This window comes from Plectropomus leopardus, chromosome 20 (genome assembly GCF_026936395.1).
Source record: "Plectropomus leopardus strain MGB_pleo_1.0 chromosome 20, ASM2693639v1, whole genome shotgun sequence".
Classification (NCBI taxonomy): Eukaryota; Metazoa; Chordata; class Actinopteri; order Perciformes; family Serranidae; genus Plectropomus; species Plectropomus leopardus.
Genome location: NC_142195.1, coordinates 17,138,438 through 17,163,073, shown reverse-complemented (window position 1 = coordinate 17,163,073; position 24,636 = coordinate 17,138,438). Strand labels below are relative to the sequence as shown.

General features: G+C 38.0%; 2 protein-coding genes across 6 annotated transcripts in view; both read right to left on the bottom strand.

Moving 5' to 3' along the window:
* The window catches only part of rabgap1 (RAB GTPase activating protein 1), a 90,345-nt gene extending 72,896 nt beyond the window's left edge, over positions 1 to 17,449 (bottom strand). Inside the window, exons 1-3 of one of the 2 annotated variants that reach the window (XM_042509320.2) lie at positions 17,301 to 17,449; positions 4,610 to 4,845; positions 1,734 to 1,763 (exon numbers count right to left, since the gene is read on the bottom strand). In XM_042509320.2, coding sequence (XP_042365254.1) covers positions 1,734 to 1,763; positions 4,610 to 4,762 — 183 coding nt within the window. In that variant the 5' untranslated portion in view covers positions 4,763 to 4,845; positions 17,301 to 17,449. The remainder of the gene's footprint in view (positions 1 to 1,733; positions 1,764 to 4,609; positions 4,846 to 17,300) is intronic. The other variant, XM_042509321.2, reaches the window with a different exon arrangement.
* A 1,503-nt stretch (positions 17,450 to 18,952) lies between these two features.
* The window catches only part of rc3h2 (ring finger and CCCH-type domains 2), a 32,513-nt gene continuing 26,829 nt past the window's right edge, over positions 18,953 to 24,636 (bottom strand). For all 4 annotated transcript variants that reach the window (XM_042509064.2, XM_042509067.2, XM_042509066.2 and 1 more), the window contains exon 20: positions 18,953 to 24,530. In XM_042509064.2, the coding sequence (XP_042364998.2) occupies positions 24,395 to 24,530 (136 nt within the window). In that variant the 3' untranslated portion in view covers positions 18,953 to 24,394. The remainder of the gene's footprint in view (positions 24,531 to 24,636) is intronic.

Sequence of the window (24,636 nt, the reverse complement as noted above, 5' to 3'; positions counted from 1 at the left end):
ACATGTGAGTTTGAGTTGTGCAAACACCTGCATCAAGACATTAGATGAGCCATGCCAACACGAATTGTGGGAGTTTTTTTCAAGGTAACAAATAGCAATTTAAAGAGCAAACTTAAGGCCGGACAAACCATGAGGTGCCACAAAAGGTGGCAACGCCCCTTCTTGCTGCCTGCTGTGGCAGCAGCGTATGTTAGGTAAGAAGTGGAGAACATACTTAAGCTGCAGAGGACAATGCTGTGTTGAGCATAAAGGAAAAGAACATACAATTCAAGGAATACTTCACCCCAAAAATGATCATTTGTGCACCAGTTACTCAGCCTGTGCTACATTGAACTCATAATTTAAACAGTCTTTTTCTCACATGCCTCTGGTGAATGAAGAATAAAAAAAACAGAAAAAAAAAAACAGCAGAAAAACTATATCAAAACGTCAGTTCACAAACACTCACACAAGTCATTCGCCAAGTCTCATTTATCCAATCATATGCTCAGTACTTCCCAAACAGACAGTCCCTTCTGATGGGAAACAGAACTGAAAGTGAAACTATCTATGCTCTCCTCAAAGCCATACTCCATGGACAATAATAATCATTTTACTCGCTGAACATGGAAGCTTCTGGTATACCAATGCCATATCAGTTAGTTTGCTTGTGTAATTGTGTGACCATCACTAATGCAAACTAAGTCTTTAAAACACCAAAGTCATACAAAAACACAAATTAACTAACTGAATGAGGCAGTGGTAGACCAGCAGCTCCTGTGTTCTGAAAGGTAAAATTACTGTTTTTGTTGGTGGAGTTTAAAAAGAGTATAGATAAGTTTCATTTTCAGCTCAGTTTTAAGTACTACTGTTTTAACAATAATGTACTTGTTTGGAAAGTACTGAGCATGCAACTGCTAGAATGAGACTTGAATTATACTGCGAAAATTGTCTGAGTTTGTAAATGGATGTTTTGATGTAGTTTTCCTGTTACAATATGCAGTCGTCTATGACTTTAATTCATCAAGAATATTCTCTGTTTTTTGGATTCTTTATTCATTGTGGAGGCATGCAAGAAAAACAAAGTTGTCTTCACAAAATCAACGCATCACTGGGTGAGTGATTGATATATAATGCAAATTTTGGGGGACAAGTTTTCCTTTTTCCTTTAAGATTTTTCAACCTTAATTGTATTGGTTATTATTGCATGGTAGACTATTCAGGTAAAATTTTCCAGGTAGGCTTTCCATGTTTAGACAGCCATACATAATATCTTTGCCTTGCAGGTAAATTTGTTCAGTGCAGTTAAACTTAAGCAATTGTCTAGAGCAGGATGGAGACTACTGCTACAGCATCTGCGTTCATAGCCCTAGAGCCATATAAGGGAAAAAAGGAGTATAATTTCAAGATGGATGTAAAACAGCTATCAATTCTACATTTGGGTTCACACATTTGACACAACTGCGTCACTGTGCAACTGTGGTCGGCGTTGGGATTTACAGGTAGTGCTAAAAGCCTGGGGAAATTGTCAGCTACAACTACAGTCCTATATGTGAGAATGTCTATCACTAACGTCATCAAAAACTAGGTGTTAAAAAAGACTGGCTCACTCAACAGCCGGCAAAGAGAGCACAAATAATCACAAACAGAATCACCACGGAATCACATCACAGAAAGAGAGTAAAATAGAGAGATACAAGCAAGAAAGAGATACAAAGAGAAGGAAAGGAAGGATTGTGAGAGAAGAGACTGACCTTAAAGCTGACCCCTTCCTCAGAAATCACCTGCATAACAAACAACAAGTTTAGACATACTGACTCCTCTCTGACCGGATGGGCTGACTGGGAGGGAAATGTGCACAAGAGTGTGTTGGCGAGAACCAATACATGATGTCTGGATGACCAAGTGTCAGTGAATGGCGTGATTTCACCACTACGTATTGAGAACAGTGGATGTGTGTAGGGTACCGCTTCTCCTCCGTCCAACATCAGGCAGACAGCTGCCTCTAGGCTGCACAAAAACTGATACCTCAACTCAGTTTTCAATCAAAATAATTGCGATTTGTACTTGTGCAAATCTGTATTCTCTCATTTCCAAGCACAACCCATAGCGTGACCTCCCCCTATCAACTGATTATGCAACATCAATGCTCTGCTGGCGCCATCTTCTGGTAACTTTGCAACATCAAGTGAATGATTTTTTATTTTACAAGGAAACAGGTACAGTACAGTAATGACATACACTGATGGAGACGGTACGAACACACCATCCAGTCAAGTAAATGTAACAAAAGGAAGTGTTATAACTAGTAAACTGAAATAAGAGAGGAGAGGAGAGGAGAGGAGAGGAGAGGCGAGGAGGCGAGGGGAGGGGAGGAGAGAGGAGAGGAGGAGAGATGAGGAGAGGAGAGGAGAGGAGAGGAGAGGAGAGGAGAGGAGGAGAGGAGAGAAGAGGAGAGGAGAGGAGAGGAGAGGTGAGGAGAGGAGAGGAGAGGAGGGGAGGAGAGAGGAGGAGAGGAGAGGAGAGGAGAGGCGAGGAGAGGAGAGGAGAGGAGAGGAGAGGAGAGGAGCGAAACCTAAACCCATCAGGGACACACACAGGATGGTGGCTAGCAGCTACATTTCCTCCAAAAGTCTTCATTCTGTTTGTAGAGACACGCCCTAGTCACAAAACACCATTACTTTCCATGACAATGAGTTCAAAGCACTCACAGCTGCATCGCCACACTGTTTGTCAACTAATATCTGCTGAGTGACTGCTAACTGAAGCGCAGAGGGCGTACTATATGTCAGACATACTGTGGTACAATAGCACAAGCTGTATACTTACAGAAGCAGCTGACTGACTGCAGAGGTTCTCCCAAAGTAAAGTATTCAGCTTTGCAGATGCTGAATGACAAACTGGTAAAATATCAACTGATTTTTCCTACACTTTCAGCTCACCCACAGATATACAAAGTGTTTTCTTCGGTTGCATGATTTGCAAGGATGACACCCTTCTTTCCACTATCCCATACTATTTAAATCATACCCACCATTTACAGAGGAAGCACTTAGGAAAACAAAAAAGTTCTTTACTACAATTAAAGCCAGCAACAATGTACTCCCAATGTCTGGCGATGTGCAACAATTTAAGGGCTCCCTTACTATATGAAGCAAATGGAAACAGACACTCAGATAAAACACACAAATCTAAGACCAACTATGAGAAGACCGTAGAGTGAGAATGTGGGAAAAAGCAAAACAAGACATGGTTAGCCTCATGGTTAGAGTGTGAAACTGCATGTTTAAAAAGATGGACAAGAGCTGTCATGAACACAACCTGTTGACGATGTGATAAGTATGGATTGTGACCCCTGACCTGCAACTTTATCAAGTTACATGTGCGACAAATAGGTAAAGATGAAATGAATATCAAGACGTTTTGGTAAATCATGCTGTGGGTCCTGAGATACATCACCTAAATTAGGGGTGGGCGATATATCGAATATACTCAATGAATCATGACTTGGCCCACATGGGAAATATAAAATGACCAAAACACAAACATCGACTAGAAACTGTCGCATAATCTTTTTAACGCAATGACCATGAGATTTGCTCTATGGCGTTTGGTTCTCTTGCTCTCTCCTGGAGCACCACTGAAACTTGCAAATACTACTAATATATTGATTGGAGAGCTGTTAGTTTGTTTACAGCTTACAGTGACTGAATCTTAAAGCTTAACAGCGGTGCAGTAAAAATAAACGAGTTTAACAATAGCAGGTGAGCAGATCAAGTGTGCATTTTGAATCTGCGGAGCTCTGATCACGATTACTGATTTTTGTGACCACGGAGCACCAGTGCAACTAGCAAATCTTTGTAATATATTAACTGGAGAGCTGTTAGTTTCTTGCCAGCTCACAGTGAAGAATCCTAACATTTAAAAGTGTGGCAGTGCTGACATCTAACTGTTGACAGGAAGCTTCAATTTCACAGTGAAAACATCTTACGAGTACTCGTGAGCCCAAGACAGCTGGGTCCTTCAAAATAAAGGCACCAGCTTCGCTTTATCTAATTATAAAAATACTTCATTTCATTTTACTATAACAGTGTTTTATTTAACTTGATTCTAACAATATTTTATTAAACTTTATTATAGCAGTATCTTATTTAACTGTATTATATGGCAGTTGCTACTTTATTTCACTCCATTGTAACTGTAGTTCATTTCATAATTTTGTATTTTAGTAGTCTAAAATAGTTTAGGGGAGATTTCAAAATAAAATACCTATTGTGCATCAGGATACAGCCTAAAAATATTGCCTTTTTTTTGTCATATCGCCCAGCCCTAACCTAAATCAGTTTTAACTATTACAAAAAGAGTGCTTATTTGACATAACTAAATCTGCAGCACACTCTGGCCTCCTACTAGCACAGTAGCTGTAATTTTTCTTATGTTATCAGGACCAGATTGTGACTATTATCAGTACTGAGCATAGTCATGAAGATCACATTAAGTAACATATTTTTTATGCACTATTCAAGTGGCAGTAAACGTCAACAGACTTTCAGACTCTGACCAGTACAGCTCTGAAGCCTCCCTTCTCTCCTTTGTACTTCCGTCCATACCTACACCCAACCATCCTTACCTTCAGTCCTGTCTTTTCGTCATCACTACCATTATTAGTGGAGGAGGGTGTCTCGTCCCCCAGCCGGGACACAAGGACAAAGTCCTCACTGTTGAGAGTGGACACTGAGTCCGAAGACACGCTAATCTTCCCCACCGAGCCCTTGTCATCCATGGCTGCCGCTGTTAAACTCAGCCACGCTGCTCATGAATGGAAGACGGGAGGCGAGAGTGGTGGGAGATGATGAGCAAAATCACCTAGAAAAAGAAAAAATAAATAAAAAAGAAAAGAAGCAGAAAACAGTTATGAGGTGATGAAATTCATGAGGCATCTTTAAATGCAACTGGAAACTTGGCTTATTAGAAACTAACCCTCTCATATAATGGTATAAAACCATTTACAATTCTCTTTTAGAGGTCTTTGAAACACCTTTAGGAAACTCTGAGGAAGCTTTAGAAACCTAAAGAGAGGGGGCATTTAGAGAAAAAAAGAGGGGGCAAAAGAAATGTTTAAAAAAAAAGCTCACTTCAAGTTAAAGTGCTAGACAAGAGAGCACGCTACAATGAAGAAGTAATGTCATGTGTAAAGTCATGTGTTGCAAATGTGTCTATCTCAGCACAATAAAGAAGCCGTATTTGCAAAATAGTTTGATCAATGCAAAGCCATGGTGATGCAAGTGTCATTTTGAAAAATAAACATGCATATGAAAGTGAGGAATTAGGGAACAAGCCAGCTTGCCACAGGCATCCATCTATTTCATGTCAGTATTGTACCTACAAAGATTAAATCGTGGTCACACATCACCACATCAGACATGTACACCAGAAATATAATACCCAAATGCACAAAAAGAGCAATGCACTGAATGTGCTAATTGCATTGCATGTACTCATCAGTGCCTGGCTGTTCTCCTGGCCTGACACCACAACTACAAATAACCCAGATCCTGTGGGAAACACTGCACATCATCCGCTCATCCCTCGCTCTGGCTTTTACTCCAGCTCCCTCCAACAACAATCAATAAAATTTAAAGATAGCATTTCTACTGACTTTGTCTAACTATTAAAATTAGTGAGCAAAACTGAGCACATTCTCAAAATGTCTTTGTGAGGATACCTTATGAATGGAGAAACAAGCCAATAGTAATGTTGGCATCTAAGTTTATGCAAACCACAGATTTGTTACATGAAACTTCACATTTCTTTACGTTATAACAATATTGTGGTTAACATGTGGTTAGGTTTATGCACAAAAGCAACTTGGTCACAGTTCAGAAAAAATCTTGTTTTGACCTAAAATACACATTTTTGATGGCACAACACTGACTTCACCTGATTGCCACTTTTTGTGGTACTACGTTGGCAGGAAATGCAGCAATATCTCAGTAAGAACAATTACTTTTCATGCCAATATCCAGGCATGAAACACAGTGATGTTTGTGTAGAAACAACCACTTTTCTTGGCAGCATCCCAGCAGAAAGTGCATCATTGTCTTGGTAAAAAACATTCACTGTTTGTGGCACTAACCCGGCAGGAGACAGAGCAATGTCTCCATATTAAACAACCACTTTCTGTGGCACCATTGCTGGTGGGAAAACATTTACAACATTAACATTTATAATAACCCAGTTTTTAGTTTGATGGTCTCAAACATTGGTCTGCAGCTTTGCAGGCGTCTCCCTGTGTAAACATGACACCTACCATCCCCTGCACCTCCTGATGACCAAGTGAGGTCATCACTACATCAACGTAACTTATAGTTGATTTGCAGAAATATGCAATGCCAACATTTTCTCCTGGTGACCGAGCTGGAAGAAAAGACTGGAAAAGAGAAAGTAGAGTTTGTAATAGGTATAGGAAAGCTAGAAAAAATAAAAAATATTTTCACTTTTACCTTAAGTGTTAAAGTCAAAACTGACTTCAGCATCAACATTAGCATTTTAGTGTCTATATATGAGTTTAGGTATGATAATAAGAGATAAAATTATGTTTTACAAGCAAAATTAGGTAAAGTTCTACAGTTAGGGCATGAGGCAACTCAGGAAAAAGGGAGGTGGCATTGTGTGTAACACAGGAAGAAAGGCGCAACAGAAGGTTCTGGCAGAGGTTCAACAAAAGGCCATAACAAGCTATTTCTGGCTGTTCCCCCTCTCCACTGCTTTTCATTCTCTCCCATCTCTCTCCCTTCGTCTCTACTCTTTTCTTCTTCATGCTGTCCTTATCTATCCCCCTGCAATCTCCTGTTTTCTCAGCCCTTATTCCTCTCAAATAAGGGCTGCCCTTGCACTCCTACATTTTTCTAAAGGTTTCAGTTGCTTCCACTTTGCTCTCCTGTCAAACACCGCCCTTCCTATTCAAAGCAGGTCCAACAATGGAAAAGTAATAGGAAAAAAGGTCTACAGCAGAAAGGTCAAAGCAGTTAATAATGTGCATTACTGATGATAACATTGTTATACTAACCAAGAATATATTAGTACGTCTGTGTGTGTGTGTGTGTGTGTGTGTGTGTGTGTGTGTGTGTGTGTGTGTGTGTGTGTGTGTGACTAAAAGGTTTTACATCTTGTGCTGATATGAATGTTATTATGAGGCTTCAAAACACAAACTGAGAAACATAAACTGACAGCTTAGCTTGTTCTCTTTATCTTTTCAAAGCAAACTGAGAAAATGAGCGACTGGTATTATTCACCCTGAAGTCCTGGGTGTTGTTTTTCACTTGTATTGCAAAAACTGGACTTGAGAGACAGGGTCATAGCGTACAATGATCTCACATGGCCACTTTTACTGTGAAACTGTAGCCTCAGATAGAGCAGAAAAGTGTAATCCTTTGACCTCTGAATTTTGTGTTAAACAATCTCAATCTTGATTCCCATAAGGGCGCTTTCAAACCTAACGCATTTGAATTGGTTAAACACTGACTCAGGTTTGTTTGCCCAGTTCCTTTGGCCTGGTGTGAAAGCTGTCGATTGAATTCTGGGGTGGAGCAAACAAACCAACCACAGGATTTTATAATAGCAGATGTAATTTTAGCATGATTTCAAAAGCTTGAATATTAACAAATCCATCTTGTTATTGTGAAATCTTTTCAGAAAGCAATCTTATAACTGATAAGGACTGGTAACCATCCTAACATGTACGTTAGCATGTGTATTAGGGCTGCTTGATTATGGCTAAAATCATAATTTTGATTAATACTGAGATCATGATTATTTGACATGGTTACCGATTAACTTTGGAGACATCATGTATTTATCAAACTTAAAAAAAGGAGAGGGAATATATTTTTCCCTGATGGTCTGAAAAATCTTTTACTTTTTCAGAATAAAATTACTAAGAGGTTCTGAAGAGTCACTAAATCTAGTGGGAAAGTCTCCAAGTTGGCAACACTGAGCACATGGCTATAGAGGAAAGAGGTGCGCTGGGTTTGTACCTCAAGAACAGATGAGAACATCACCGAGAAACTGAATACAAAATATCAAAATATTCATTTCATCTTGATTATTTTGTTTTCATAATCACTGGAAGCCAAAATCATAACTGAAAGTAAAATTCAGTAAACTGACAAGCCTTAGTGGGATTCTCCCCGATTAATAATGTCAAAAGCTCTTAAAACAGCTGTGCTAATATATGACTTTGTACTTTGTCAATTCATTAAGTCCATTAAAAGTGTATAACAGTGATCCCCATACTAATGAGCCTCGACTCATTACTTTAAGCCTCCTTTACGTCCTGTCTCTTTACCCTTAGTGTTACAAGGAGCTTAAGAATTAGAAGAGCATCCTGTCAAGAGTTAACTGTCTCTCAATGTTTTAATGTGGAATTGCTACAAGACTCAGAGCACACAGGCCCAACACACCATAGTTTACCTCCTTGTCACTTCCCAACATCATCGAAAAACCCAGCACTTTTGTGCACACAAGTTACCATGGTTACCAGATAATGTTGCATAAATATAAATCAGTGATAAGTGACAACTCATCTTATAACCTCTGATTAAACTTCTTCTCAAGATTGTGTTGGTGTGTACAAATTTCTTCATACACATAAAATACAAAGTTCAGGGTATAGTTGATATACAATAGTAAACCAACCAGTCTAAAAGAGAAAAACGAATCTGGCAAAGTAATCAAATCTAAGAGGGAAATTTGCATTTCTCAACATCCTCCTTCTGATCTTCTCAGGCTTTTAATCTTGAAGAGACATGCAGATGTTTACTCTACTTTTGGCTCAAAGGCAGCTGCTTTCCATTTTTAGCACACGTGTCCTCTGAGTTGTTAGTCTAGTTCTTCTTCAGATTTTGTGTTGATGAACTTTGAGTTTCTAGTGTCTTTTTCACGTTTACATAGTCCTAATACTTAAATTATGGCAGTTAATAACTAACCTGCCCCAAGAGAAACATGGAAATCTCAGTAAAATACTGTGTTTAGAAAACAAATGAGACAGTAGCCAATCCCCTTTTCTGGCCACCATAAACCTTAATTCAAGTAGATCACTACCTATAACCCCAGAGTCAATCATTTCACCAGAGAGCAATGCTGAGACTTCACAAAGTGTGGTGCTATGTGAGAAGGATGGCCTCACTAATTCAATCATGTTTCTAGCAGCTAAAAACTCTACCAACCTATGCAGTCGGGCCTAGACGCACAAATGCATCCAGAAAAGAAAGTACTGTTTCATGCTGGCTCACTTATACCCTACACACACACACAAGCAGCTGTATTATGAACACAAATAAGCACTCACCCACAGGCACACATGTGCATGCGCACACACAAACCTCATACTCAATGTCTTTGACTAGCTGGCGGCTCTGACAGGCTTATAATGGTTGCCTTGTCACCCTGCTTTCCTCCCGAGCCTCAGCAACAGCCCTCTGCCTGCTCATGCCAAGCTACACTGTTCGTTATCAACCTTTTCAGTGCCTTGGTACATTTCCAGCAAGACACACAATCCATTGCCTATCACGCTTCTGAGGTAACAAGTTTAGCAACAGAACTTCCTATCTAAAGGCTTAAAACATTCCTAAATGTCTTAAATTGGAGGACATTTCTACATTTGAGAGTTTTCTTGAACTTCAACTAAATCACACTTCTTACATTTATTTCATTGCACTGTGCTTGACAACACCAGCTTGTTGTGGATTACAGATGATACGAGCAGTAGACTGCTTCTTCGTTCCCATTTATTTATGTCTGCAGCCACACCCTCTCTCTTCCTCATCTTGTTTCTGTTTCATTTTTTGTTTTAAATCTTTTTTTTTGTAAAATTCTTGATAAACATTTTCCCCATTTTCTATCCTCTGACTTTGACTTGGAACTGGACACAGCCACTTTTACGTCACCTACTAGTTTGTGGACTACCTTTTTGAAGCCTTGACCATCATATTTTTTTTTTAAACTTTTTTTTTGAGTCATGAGTGACTACTTTTGTACAAGACGGTTGAGATGTGAAGACACTCAATATAAACGAAAAGACAAAAATGAATGTTGGGAAGCCAGACACTCTTGTTAGCAGCTAAATCAATAGCACAAAGGAAATTTGTCCCCCCAGCCAGAGTGAGTCGCTGCGCAGCTACAGACTTGCATTAGCAACTTAACCAGTAGCACAGTAACAGACACACCCCAAGCTAAAGAAGAAGAAAACTGCTGTGCACCGATGGACTCTCGCTCAGCCGCTAATAGCAGTTAATGTTAGCACAAAGCACACACGCAACGCAGTGAGCAGTAGGCCCTACTGCCACCGCGAAAAGTAGCCACATCAGGCTAAAACCACTAAAAGGTACGTCAATGACCGATATTCTGCATGTTGAGACAATAAAGTCACTAAGTAAATTTTTGAAATAATAAGTGAGAAGTAGGGTCATTTTTACATATACTTGTATGTAATTAGACTTCTTTGGTCTAACCAACTGTCCCAAGCCAAAACATATACAATTAACTATCATTTATGGCAAAGGAAAACTGCAAATCTTTACATGAGAGAAGCTGGTTTATCAATTTACTGATTGTTTCAGCTCTATTTCATAGGTTTAGATGCAATCGCATTAGCTGTTCAATTTTTTTGTGATATTGAGTTTCTTTGTCCATGACAAGTTTAAAAATGAACAGCATCACATTTACTAACAAGATGTAATCAGACAGGCACTACACTGTACTTTTCAGGATTTCAAACTTAGTCATCTGGTGTGGTGGGGCTGAGCTTCACCAAACCAGCTGATACGCAAAAAGATAACAGCAGTTAGGTTGGTGTACTCGGGGTGTGTCCTGCAATGGATGAGGCAGAGTGCACTTTAATTTGGGGACCTTGGCCAAAGTTAAAAACAGGTGCAAAGTATTGAAATCTGTAACATGTATATCTTATGTCAATCCATGTACTATGCCTGTCTTTTCTCTTTTTTTTTGCATCCCAACTACTCTCCAGCTGAACAGGCTGTTCTGGGCTGCCAGCTGGGCCCTGCGTGCACCTCACAAGGGAGAGGAAGACACAGCCAGACACAGCCAGAGAGCATTCAGGCTTGCAACACAGTCCCTTTCGACTCGCCTCACAGCAGTGATTTCAGCCAGGCAGAGATAGCAGGGAGAAACGAAAGGAATGGAAGAAAGAATGACAGAATTAACACAAGCTGAGTCACAAGGTACGGTGCAAAAGGCAAGAGAGAATAGGATGGGCCCTCTAAATGAGCAAGTCAGTGATTGTACAAATCACTGAAACACACACAGATGCTGTCCCTAATCTACAGCTTATTTGTACTGTGTGATCATCAAATAATTATGTGAACTCACATCCCCAGCAGAGCACAGACTCCCAGTTCCGGGATGAAACCTCTGCATGTCTGACACTCAACAACAAAACAATCTCACATGACTCAGAAAAAAAACGCAATGGCTCATTGCAGGCCTGCCTTTAACTTCTGAAATGGAGCACTGGCTGCAACAAACCCCTCCACTGTGAGATACTGAGCTGCGCACTGTGTGGCTATTCAGGGGTTTATTTAGCAGTGGTGCATCTCTGCTGGTTTATAAAGAACAGAACTATGGCTTATAAAGGAAATTTGACACCTGTGTGTTTAAGTGGGTATATGCTCCAACAACAAACAGTTGTTAAGGCTGTTATGTGTTTAGAAATGAGAAACAAAAGCAGCAAATGTCACTGATACAAGGTTAACATGCAGCTGAAAGAAAATAGGTTTATTATATAGCTGTTTTATTTGAATTGAGCAAAATAAAAGACATTGGTTGTTTTGCTCTGAAAATACAATGTAATTTTGTGACTTTCATCTTATTTTAAAATGAACAAAAGTGGCCAACAACAGTGAGGTCATGAATATCTCATTTCTAACCCATGAATTATGAACTACTTTGTGTTTTTACACCATATTAAATTACGATTTAAAGGACCACCTGTGTGTTCAAGATGTACCATGGATGAACTGTGATTATGAAAGGAACTGAAAAACATGGAGAGAACATTTGTGGGTGTTGCAGGTTTGTCTGCACACACACATATATTAAAAAATAAACTGCTTGCCACTACAACTGGTCAGAAAGTATCTCAGATGAGAACATAATTGTCACAGATTTGTCAAATCACAAAATCTAAACAACCAGCCCACAGATAAGCTTCCTACAAATCTGAAAATTCAAATACAAAAATAATGAATTAGCAGTCAGCGATTCATAATACTGATTAAAGTTCTAGGCCTCCTGGGGTGATGATTTGAGGTCTGAATAATTTGAAGGGAATTTATTCATTTTAAATACAGGCTATATAAACAGTGTGTCTCAGGGAAAGTCATTAAATATCATTAAAGCAAACATTGACTTTTCTGATCTGAATTTATAGCAGCTGGTTTTTAAGAAACAATCAACAGGAATACACACTGAGTGAGAGAAGACAAGAAGACTAAATGTTAAGTGAACACCTGAAAGTCACTGGGTGATCTAACTGATGTTTCACTGAGTCAAACCTAAAACATCTCCATAAAGCTGAACAGAAAGTGTTGGAAAGACACTCCAAATACTTTTGTCTACAGTATTGCATAGTATTGCAGTATATTTTCATGGCAATATCTCAGTGATACACAGACACACCAAGTATCTTTTTCACTATAAAACTTCAATTAATAGCCTGTGCTATTATTTGCTTAAACCACTAAACAAAAGTTTAAACATTTTATCTAAGAAGCTCACTAACGTAAACTCCAGCAGGAAGTCAAAGAACTTCTATAAAGATGAACTGCATGGCAAGCCGGCTTCTACTTGAGACAGGCGTTTATTTGTCAAAATGTTTAGCCATACCGGGCTAGTAAAAGGGACTAGGCGTTTATTTGGGACAGGCATTTATTTGAAGTCTTAGGGTAAATTATATAAATTATTAATATTATAACTCGAACTTTTGTTAGTACTAGAATAATACAACCAACTGCTTTTAAAGTCCACTTGATACAATTTAATGCGATAAAAATGACTGAAGTGAGATTAATAAACAGAAAACAAAACACATGTTGACATGGTTTTCTTTGGGGACATAATTTGCAGTTGAAAAAAGGTTATCAATTTTAATATATCACAATATATGTTATCACAATGCTCAGCATATCACAACAAAATTGCAATAATGTTGTATGTGACTTAAGTATCATTAGAATAGAAAAAATTCTTTACACTTCTATATCTCTTGCCAGATTCAGACTCCACATGGTCTGCTTTCATTTTGTCCACAGCAACTGTAAGGAAACACGAATCCACTACAGTTGAAGCCAGCAGCCCCGCCATTCAGTCTCCAATAGCTCGCCATATGACAGGTGCATCTGAGGGGCGTTGTTGGGACTTCAGAGCATTCAGGGCTCAGAACTCACTCAATTACAGATAGAGCTATAATAGGAGGGATACAAGGGGATGCACTCAGAGGGACGAGTGGAATCCAAAGAAAGTGCATCAGGCTCTAGATTTGACAGATTTGCTGTAGAGGAGGCAGGATTTTTGTATCTGATTGTTTGATACATAAATAAGTTTTGTATTTTATCATGGCTGACTTTAAAGGAGAAGCTGACATAGAGATGCTGAGATTAAATGACAAACTACTAGAGGTAGGAATCACCAGAGGCCCCACAATACGATATTATTGCGATTTTGAATGTGTTGATATACTGACTATTGCGATTCCATATATTCCGATTTATCACCTCCTTTTCAGCTGTAAATCATGTCCTCAAAGGAAAACTTATTTGTTTTATCTACTAAGATAAAGTTTTCAGGTTGTTTATCTCTCCTCAGTCATCTTTATTGTGGCAAATTGTATCTCGTGGACTGAAAAAGTAACTGATTATTATAGTAGGCTACCAAAACTTTGTATTTGTAATAATAATAACCCCCCACAAAAGCTACATTCTTTGGCTCTCACTGTTTATTGAAAGAATTAACACTGTTAATATATTTAAAAGTATTAAATTTAATCAAATGAATAGCAATGTATGCACTTGTTTCCATAATTCTTTAGACTTCATAACTAAATTAAGACCACTGAATTGCAGTCTGCTTTTAAACAATTGATTCCAAACAGGCATGCTTGAAGAAGTATTGTTGTACTAAGACCAATATTAAAAATGTATGTATCTTTATAGTGTTGGCATTATCCCAAATGTGTAGGAAAATACTCTGAAGCACTGTTCTTTTCCCTCTTATACACAGTGACTGTTGTTTTGCAGCAAATATTTGCATACATACAAATTTGGGTCATGTGTCTTTTGTGCATGTGTCACCTGTATTACTGTAATACCTGAGTTTCAGGAAACAGAACAGGAACAATGAGCTGAGTTAAGTGAAGGGACAGTTGGCATGTTTTGCAAACGGTTAACCATGCACATTATCCACTGTGGGGAAGTATTTGAACTAACAAAGAGAAAAAAATGAATGCATCAACAATACTATTCTGGCAAACAATAAGCATTAGGCGAAGCTAATGACAGCTAGGTTGCTGCTGTTACTAACTCTGTCTCACTATCAATGAAAAATGAGAGAAATGCGGACTAAAACGCAATACAAACGGGTTACTTGCTCAACATATCAGTTTGTTTTTGAACACCTTGCACTACTCAATAACTAATAGAGCTGTGTAATGTTAACACTAAAACACAGAGTTTGTTGAGTTAGCTTTTTTTGGGAAGGATGCTGTATACAGGGTTCCTACTGCTTAGGGCAAGTGGGATTCAAGACTTTTCAAAACTTTATTTATGCCGATTAAAAATGCCACATAAAATTTAAGACCAATTTTACAGTAGCCAATATTGAAGGGGAAAAGGCATGAACCAACATCCATTACTTATGGTTATGGAAAGTTTTATTTCATTTTTGAAATAGATATTGAAACATAAAACATGAGTATTTGGTGACGTTAATGCAAGAGACATCTGGTAAATTATTATCATTACATTGCTTTTGCAATGCAATTTCAGAAAACAAACTGAAAAATACATTTTAATGCTAATCAAGGCCTTATACTTAGACTAATGGATTTAATGTCTTTTCAGACTTACTAAGGATCTACGGGAACCCTGGCTGTATGAGACACCCTTTTTAAATGTTAAATCACAGTCACACGGCTTCGATTAAAAAAATGTATCCTTGAAATATTCTTCTAAAACAGCATTTTCTGAACCTCTCCTTGAGTGCCACTTGTCCTGCATGTTTTAGATTTCTCCCTGTTGCAACACAGCTGAATTCAATAATCAGCTCATTATCAAGCAGCTTCAGGAGGTCATAAGGAGTTGATCATTTGAATCAGCTGTGTTGGAGCAGGGAGATATTTTCATCTTTTTATACAGCTAGTTTAAAAATGTAGCACAGCATTGATCTTTGTTTGTTATGAATGTTTCTGTGTCAAACGAGTATGATTGATAAAATGTGTCAATGGGATCATTCAGCATAAAAAAGTCAGGCAATGCTTTACAGCAGACATGTCATACACCCACACACCACCAGACTTCTCAAAGCAATCCCTGCTGGTCCCTCCCTCATCATGTGACAATAACAGAACTTCCACTAACAAAACACAGCATTGATTAATGCTCATTGTGCCAGAGTGCTTGACTAAAGAAAGATTTAAATCATGTTAAGTTCCCACCTGCGAGCATCTGAAGGGCGGTTTCAAATAAAGATTCACTGTCAAAGCCAATGTAAACACAATGAATGGTTTTATCTTGTGTTGTTATAACAAACAACAATACAAGATAAAACACTCAAGTGAGTTAAAATAGCCCAAACCAAGCTATTGAGCTATCAATGCTCTTATGATTTGATTTCTTCTTCTATTCTATTTTTATGTAGACCGCTTTGTCTTTATTTCATGTCAAAATTAACTTGTATGTATGTGGTAAGCTGCCATGTTACAAGGAAAAATGTGTGATCATTGGTGCATTGTGATAACACTAATTTATTTAACTTTGTAATAACAGTACTTTATTTAATTCTATGATAACAGTACTGTATTTAACTTTTTATTACATTTTACAGTAACAGCACTTTATTTACCTTTATAATAATAGTACTTCGACTTTATATTAATAGACATTCATTTGTTTTTATTAAAATACTTCTGTCTTATTATTACAGTACCTCATTTACCTATGTAATAGCAGTTCTTTATTTAATTTCATTATAACACATATTTTGCACTGCCTGAGGCAACTTCAAAATATTGTTGTCATTGATCCTGTAGTTTGTATTGCCCTTAACTTCCATGAAAATATTTTTTACGTGCTTTTTTTTGTTTGTTCGTTTGGGTATTTTTTACCTTTTGACCTTGGTATCAAAAACTGTAGCTATCAGGTATGGAGTATTTTTCCTGAGTATCGGTACCGAGTTAGAAACCATAGTATCATGACAACCCTGTAATGTCAAATATTACCGAATAACGAAATATGCTACACACAAAAAAAGTTCAGTATAGTAGCCTTAAACCATACCACCCACTTGTGAACACACTTGGTTGGCGATATATTGAAAAGAAAAACAGAGCAAATCCAGCTTAACAGTGTCAAATAAATCACGAAAACCAATATGTTATGCTTAATATGTAACTGTGGCCTTTAGCTACTCCAGCATGTTTATTTGCAGCTTAATAATCAGATCTACTGCACCGTTACTGGTTTAATTGGCTTTCTGGTCTCACCTGTGCACCACTTAATCTGGATACAAGTAAACCTTCTGCATGTCAGTGTAGCTTGATAAGATTCATAAGGCCTCGATACATTTCAAACAGCACATCTCTTTAATAGATAACTTAAGTAACGATTCATATTGTATTTTTTAATGAAAAACGTTGGGCGAACCTGATGTAGCAAGCTCTGGTGTTAACTTACTGCCCCAGTTAGCCCATGCAAACATGCCTTACGTTAGCAAAGATAGCTACTAGCAGTCATCGATTCAAAGTCCGACAAAAATGTTAAACCAAACAGTGACCAGCAGGCGAAACTGTTCCGTCACTAAAAAGAAAACTGCCGTGCGAAAGTGTTCGCAGTAATTTGGTGAATTACCGCTAACTGGCCCTCGGTACAGCCTTGAAACAGGCCATTACTGTATGTAGCTGGTTAGCTAACGCCTGCTAGCCATGCTACCCTGGCAGTTAGAGCCAACAAACGGGTATGTTGTTCGTAACTGTGGGAACAGCCGCGTTAAACGTTGATGTTAAAAGCGTGTGCAAGTGCAAAACAGCTTACCTTTGTTCCCACTGTTGTATTTATTCCAACGGCGGCTGGCACAACATTGCACTTTCCCAAGAACATCAGCAGCCAACAGCATCCAGCCGAGCTGTAAACACAAGCCCAACCAACCCGCTGACACCCACACTGCGCATGCGCCTGTCAGTGCCCCTCTCTGGTCTGTGGTGACCGGGAAGTAGGGGGGGGGGGCGTTGGCATTACCTAATGACATGATGCTCATTGACTATCTGCAAGTCTACAGGGACAAGTCCAAGTCTCACGTCAGTCAAAACACGTCTCAACTCAAATGACAGTTTAAGTCCTTACAAGTGGTTATTTTGGGTGATATCTTTACTTTATTTGAGTATTTTAATATTTCTTTCAAATTTCACTGGTTTCAAAATCCCGACCAAGCTTTTCAATTTGGGCCCCTCAGCTGTGCAAACTCAGTGACCTCTTTTAAATTGCCTCTTAAGACTCACTTTTATTGTTTGGCTTTTTCTTTACTAATGGTATTTATTGTTATTTTTTTATATTATTTTAACTTATTTTATATCTTGCACCCTTTTTTTTTAGCTTTGTTATTGTTTTTATTGTAAAGCACTTTATAAGTTTGTTTTGAAAAGGTGCTATACAAATAAAGTTATTATTATTATTATTATTATTATTGTTATGTATATATGAATAAATTAATCAGAGGAGAGAATACTTTTTTTCGGTTCTTTAAATTCTTTAAGTTGTAAAAAAAAGAAAAAAAAGAAGACTTTGCCTTCCTTCAATTGTAATGCAGGCTCCATTTTTATGGTGGTGTACATGTTAAGGAGAAATGAACTTCATAATCCTCAGAATTCTGATTGTTTGCTTTGTTATTTCCAGGATGTACTTGCTCTGTTATTTTCAATACTTAAGTACATTTAATATCATTAAATTACTTTTGGTACTTAAGTATGGTATATATCAGGTACTTTAAGTTTTTTACTCAAGTAGCCTACTATTCAAATAGGCGACTTCCCCAACCACCAAAGTCATTCTCTGTTAAGATATCTGTACTTCACTCAAGTGTGGCTTTCAGGTACTTCATTAACCACTGATTGCAAGTCTTTTGTTTTTATTTAATTTAAAGGTGAAACTAAGTCAAATCAAGCCGAAGTCAAGCACCTTCAATACCCATGAGGCCCAATAAATGATGAGGCCTAATAAATTAGGCCACCAACACACACACACACACACACACACACACACACACACACACACACTAAAAGAGAGTTTGGTGTCAGCGGATTTTTGAAGGAATATTTGATACTGACTACAGAGACCTCTCATTCAATTCCCCTTTTTTTCCAGCTCCAGTCTATAACCACAGTTTTAGGGATTTTTAGCACTCCTGTGTGTTCTGTTAAACCTCTTTTTTTCATGGTTATAGATTTCAAAACCACACTACAACACTACAGCAGGGAGTTGTGAGGAGTTTCTTTTTTTATTTTATTTTTTTTTTTTACTAATTTATTGCTCATTTTTAGACAATGTCTTGTGTCTTTCAACATCAAGTTGAAGAAAGACCATAAACTGAATACTTATTCGTAAGATTACTATGAAATAATATCTCAAGACCTATGAATTTGTCTCCCATAATACAACATTCCCAAATGATAACAGGAATCACAAAGAAACATCATTAGTTGTTGGTTTTATTGTCGCATGCAATTTCATGTGCTGAAATCTTTCTTTTCATAATTCCATCTCTCAGTGCAACACAGAAGCAGTGCGCTGCTCAGCCAAGTTGTCTGTAAGTAAGAGTAATACAGATGAACGAGCCAGAAAATGCACAGAAGAATCAGTCAGTCAGTCAAACAATACTCAAACAGTTTCATCAGTCATTTATAGCACATAAACCGTTATCATTACTCCAGTCCTGCATTACCGTACAGTAAGTAAAAGGGAAACCTTTCACAATGTGATATTTCCAAGGAAATAAATGGAATACGTAACAGTATTATTCATTATGGGGACATTTTAGATATGCTGTCTCTTAAGGAGTTTATTTTCCTCATTCTGAAACATTACACAACTGCCCCAATGATTAAAACATTTAAATATATCTAATTATCACAGGTTGTATAAATGAGCGTCTATACTATAAGTCCATCTAATGATGGTGCCAGACTGTATACAATGACGGATGTGTACCATCTCTTAATAGTTCATTTACATTTCAATCGAACAATAGATTCGCAAATAAAATGTCTAATACAGACATGAATAGTCAGAAAACATCAGTTCATCATGTTTCACAATCAACAAACAGGCTGTTTTTTTCCATAGAATATAGAATAATGAGACACTTTCTTGTCTAATAAAAAAATTTCAGCAAATTCTCAAATTCAAAACAAAGACTTAGAATATACCAAGGAGAAAAAAATACCACAACAACAACCAAATGTGGTAATAACAATAATAGTCATAATAATAATAATAATAATATAATCTCTATCAAACAAGAATTAATTTTCATGAGCAAACAGGTAAAATGCTGCAAGCAAACTTCAGCACTTGACGTGGCCACACAGTGGGCATGTGCAGAACTCTTACAGCGCTGGGTGTGTTGTATCACAACTACAGAATCATCAATACTCCTCCGCCATCACAAGAGGGACTATATCGCATGCACAACGCAGGATGCAGGGAGGATGGGGTGAAGGAAAGTTGGGGCGACACTGGCAGTGATGGGGAGGGAATTAGTGCAGTGCAACTAGCCACTACAGCAGTGCTCTTAAGACACTTTAAAGGAAACGGGGAGTATCACTTCAATACTCACAATACTGTTTTTACATAGTGCCCAGCCCTTTCCCAGGGGAGCAAGATCAGCAAAGCCAATATTGATACTGAGATGCAAAAGAAAACACTGGCAAAGTAAACACCGGCAAACAATATAATCTCTTACCCAGATATGCTTTGGGTGAATGGGTTAGTTATCAGCAAGAGAAATCCAGGTAAACACTTCCACAGAATATTTAAGTGATGAATATAGAAAAAGCAACTGAAGTCTTCCCTGAGCGATTCAGACGGACAAGGATCTAGCCTCCTCTAATGGAACAAATCAGAACTACACGAGAAGTATCTCACCCCTCGATTCGGCTGAGCCTTTCCCTCCTCACACAAGTTTACAGTCGAGGAATATGAAAAGCTGCAGGAAAAATTGCAGGGATTGATTGTACTGTACTGTACACAACAGGGCACTTACATAAATTCAAAGGTGAAGTTGTAAACAGATGCAGAGCGACAGTAGAAAGCTGAGCTAATGTCACGACTTGGAGCAGCAAAAATCCCTGTGCTACCTCATCTTTTCATGTCAGAAAAAAAGACAGAATTTTAAAAAGAGTATTATTTTGTCTACATGCTTCTCCCAGCACATGTTGAAAGGAAGATAGGAGAGAAACCTAGAAAAGGTTGCCAGCCCATGATTTCAATGTTCATTCTTGTGAACAACTTGAAACTCAGTAATCAGTCCTCACACACACACAGTCATTCTACCATCCTCTAAAATGGGATTTAATGTATAATCTGAGATTTCTAAAAAGTTACAGTATCTTAGGTGAGGGGAAAAGAAAAGAGGAAGCTGGGAAGATTTCAAATATAAGTCAGCTCTCCTCCTCTCATTCTACACAAATCTCATAAGATTTAAAATAGGGTGTAAACAAACTTTAAATCCTGTAAATCTAAAATGGGTTAATGTTTTCCTAGTATTTATTAACCCTTTGAAACCTAGATGGACAAAGGCAATGAGCAACTTGGCAAGAAATGTCTTTCAAATTGCAAGAATTTAGTAGATTTAGAAAATTGCTTTCAAAAAGCATTGAAAAAATGTCCAGAGAACTATGTTTAAATACATAATTATGTATTTAAAATTATTCTTGTAGAATTATTATAAATCTAAAGCAGTTTTTAGGTCATTTCCTTTGATTTTTTTTACTTCACTTTTCTTTTACTTTCCCGATTTGTTTTGTTGTTGTTATTTTCATAATTTTCAGGTAATTCTGCTGTATTTTATACTAATTTCGATATAATTTCTTCTAAGTTGCTCATTGCCAAATTAAAAAAATAAATAAATAAAGCCTATTTGCCCACGTTTCAAAGCATTAATAAGACAAAGCCACACATGACAAGATTCCTCATATCTGTAAAAAGCAGTGAGGCAAGGCCAGACTGTATAGAAGTCACCCATACTGCACAAAATGAACTACACAGCGTACTTTTGGCAACGCATCAGCAAACACAGAGAAACATCAGACAAGACGATCAACTTCGTCTCCGCGATGCAAAATATAGCAAACAAAACAAGGGTAACAAAGATCCTGATACAAAATACCCCGACAAACAACTTCACAGAAGTTAGCAATGCATGAAATAAAAGTAACAGAAACTTTTTAAAAAGTTAAACAAAGATAACAGCGTGACAAAACACAGGAAGTGGTGTCCCTCGCTTTTTGTAGGCTTCAGCTTGAAATGCATGACCTCTGAATAAGGTGACCACACTGGAAAGCACAGAAAATGCCATGAGCGTACAAAAATGTGATTTCCAGTTTTCATGAAAGATAATACCTGTGAAACAGGAAAGGGGTCTATCAGTGGGTGTGGACAAAAGTCACTGTAGAGCCCGATGTTTACGTCTGTACAACACCAAGGAGAGAAAGGCCACTGTATTGCATGTTTGTGTCAACTGTGTGTGAATGACAGCTTGTGCGCACGTGTAATGTGTGCACATGTGTGCGTGTGTGTATCTGTGTGTCTGAAAGAGCAGTGAGATTGTTCCTTATTTACAGTCAGCAGGATTAAATGCCAGGACCACTACAGGCACACAAAGATAAAACAATAGTTTTTTTTAAAAAGATTGTTTGTGAGTTCATGTGGCTTGTATTTAAATCTACTAAATGAACTCCGGATGAAAATAAAATTCAAAAATGTTGCAGTTTTTATTTATGCAGTATAGTAAAGTTTAGATTAACCCAATGAAACCTGAATCAACATCAGTTTTCTTTTGCTGCATTCAGATGACTTTCACAAGGTAGTTAACCCTTTGAAACCTGAGCAAATGGGTATGATTTCTTTCAGAAACACATGGGAAAAGGCAATGAGCAATTTTGCAAGAAATGTCCCACAAATTGCAAGAAATTTAAAAAAAAAAGTTTTTTAAATTAGTTTTTTAAATTAATTTACAGAAAAAGTTTTTTTTTCAGCACTTTTTTCAGGTCATTTTCTTGTTTGTTTTTGTTTTTACTTTTCTCTTTTTTAAACTTATGATAACTTTCTTCTTCTTCTTCTTCTAACTTTTCGATTAATTTCTGGCTAATTTTGGGGCCATGTTTTGTAAAGCTGCTCATTGCCTTTTCCCCATGTTCTTAAAAGAAATTAAATCAATTTCCTTGTTTCAAAGGATTACATAAGTGTGCACAAATCTTTACTTTGTTGTCATCCCCCCGGCCTCCAGTGATAAAGCATTATTTTAAAATTTAGTGAATGAGTGTGTCGTTGTGTTCTGAGATCTCATGACAGTCGAAGGAATCCAGAGGTCAACTTATGACTCATAAAAGATAGAGCTTGTTTGCGTATCAGCATATAAAGAAGACCTCTGTTTTCTTCTGCACTTACTTTAAATTTTCTCTGAGGGTTGGAGTGCGCTGCTCATTTTTTGTCACTATTAAAATGTTTATGTATCTTTTTATGTTTCGGGAAATACTACAGGCTACACATTAAATCAGTAGCATCGAGCTGGATGTGGGCATTGCCATGTGAGTCTGCTCATGGAAACAAATGCCTAAAGGGTAACTTTAGTACTATTCAACCCTATTTTTCTTTATTCTTGTTTCTACATGACTAATGGAGACAACAATTTTCGAGGGCTGCAGCCAGCAACAGCGTAACGGGCTGCAATGTAACATTAATGGACATTTGTGCATCGTCAATTTACGTCAATTTACGTCAATTTACGTCCACTTAAAGAGCCACTGACAGGCTCAGATTTTTACTCTAAGTGTGTGGAAACATTAGAAAAAGAATCTCTACAGATATACACATTTTTATTAATGAAGTGTGCTTTACAATGATAATAGTAGTTTGTTTAAATGTAGTCTGGTGAGGTTGGCGAAACTAATTTCTGGGCTGTTTTATGGTTGAAGAAAAAGGGTCTTACTCTCTCACAAAAAGGGCTATCTCTGCAGGGATCCTTTCCATAATGTTGTAAGACACTTAGAATAACAATCTGAGCCTGTCAGTGGCAAAATGAAGCACTTTTAGTGTTCGTCAATTTACGTCAATTAAAAGTGCCCAATTGATCATTAATATTAGACTGCAGTTGTTTAGCTGCCTACAGTGGTCTCACTCAATACTGGACACTGTCATCACTGGGTTACAATCCCAGGTGCCCAATGTCAGTACTGGGATGACCACTAACTTTAATAGGAAATATTGGGATCTCAGTCCCTGCTGTTAATCCACGCTACACAAAAAAAAAGAATAATTGAAGGAAAAGAGAAAGATAGAATCAAAAGATTTAAAAGTCAAGTGACAAAGAGTCACGAAAAGTGGCACCAACTGTATAAGCTTCTGCAGTCTGACGGAGCATGTGAAACAACATTAAAAAGTTTGTCTTTGTCGGCCATGTTGAATGACAACAAACTAGACAGTGTGTAAACCTCAGGAGTACAATGTCGTGTAAAGTGAACAACCATTTAGTGAAGATGCTGTGAAACCCCCAGTCTTTCTCCTAAATGTGACTGCGGTAGAAACTGCAAACATGGACACAAGTTCAGCATCTACTGTAAGGACAAACTGGTCATGTGCCTTATTGGGCATAAACAGTGATATCACTAAATTCTCTGTGGAGCTGTACATTGGTGAAAATCACCACTTACGAGGCAGGACAACGTGTTTTCTCTTGCCCCTTACGATGTGCTGCAGCATACACTGTTGACCCATATGTGTCAAGTTTTATTTAGGCATATGATTGACATATATGAAGGCTGGGATTAAATGGTTTTCCCTTTAACCAGTATCTGATTGTGGGCAAGCGACTCAGCTCTAGCTCGGCGCAGGTCAGTGTCTGACTTTGTGTCCCCTTAGCTCCCATTGAGCAGCATCTCTGTCCCGGGCGTTTCAGGACAAGCATCCCCCAGTCGAGGAGGTCCAGTCCGCAGCACAAGCTTGCCGACGGCCAGACCTCCTGAGACCAACCCTCCAGGAGTCAGAGACTTCCTGGAAAGGAAGGAAGGAAGAAAGAATGGGATGAAAAAGAGGGAAATCAAAGTCAAGTCAAAGACAACTGACTGACCGACGCTGGGTTCTCAGTGGATACGGAACG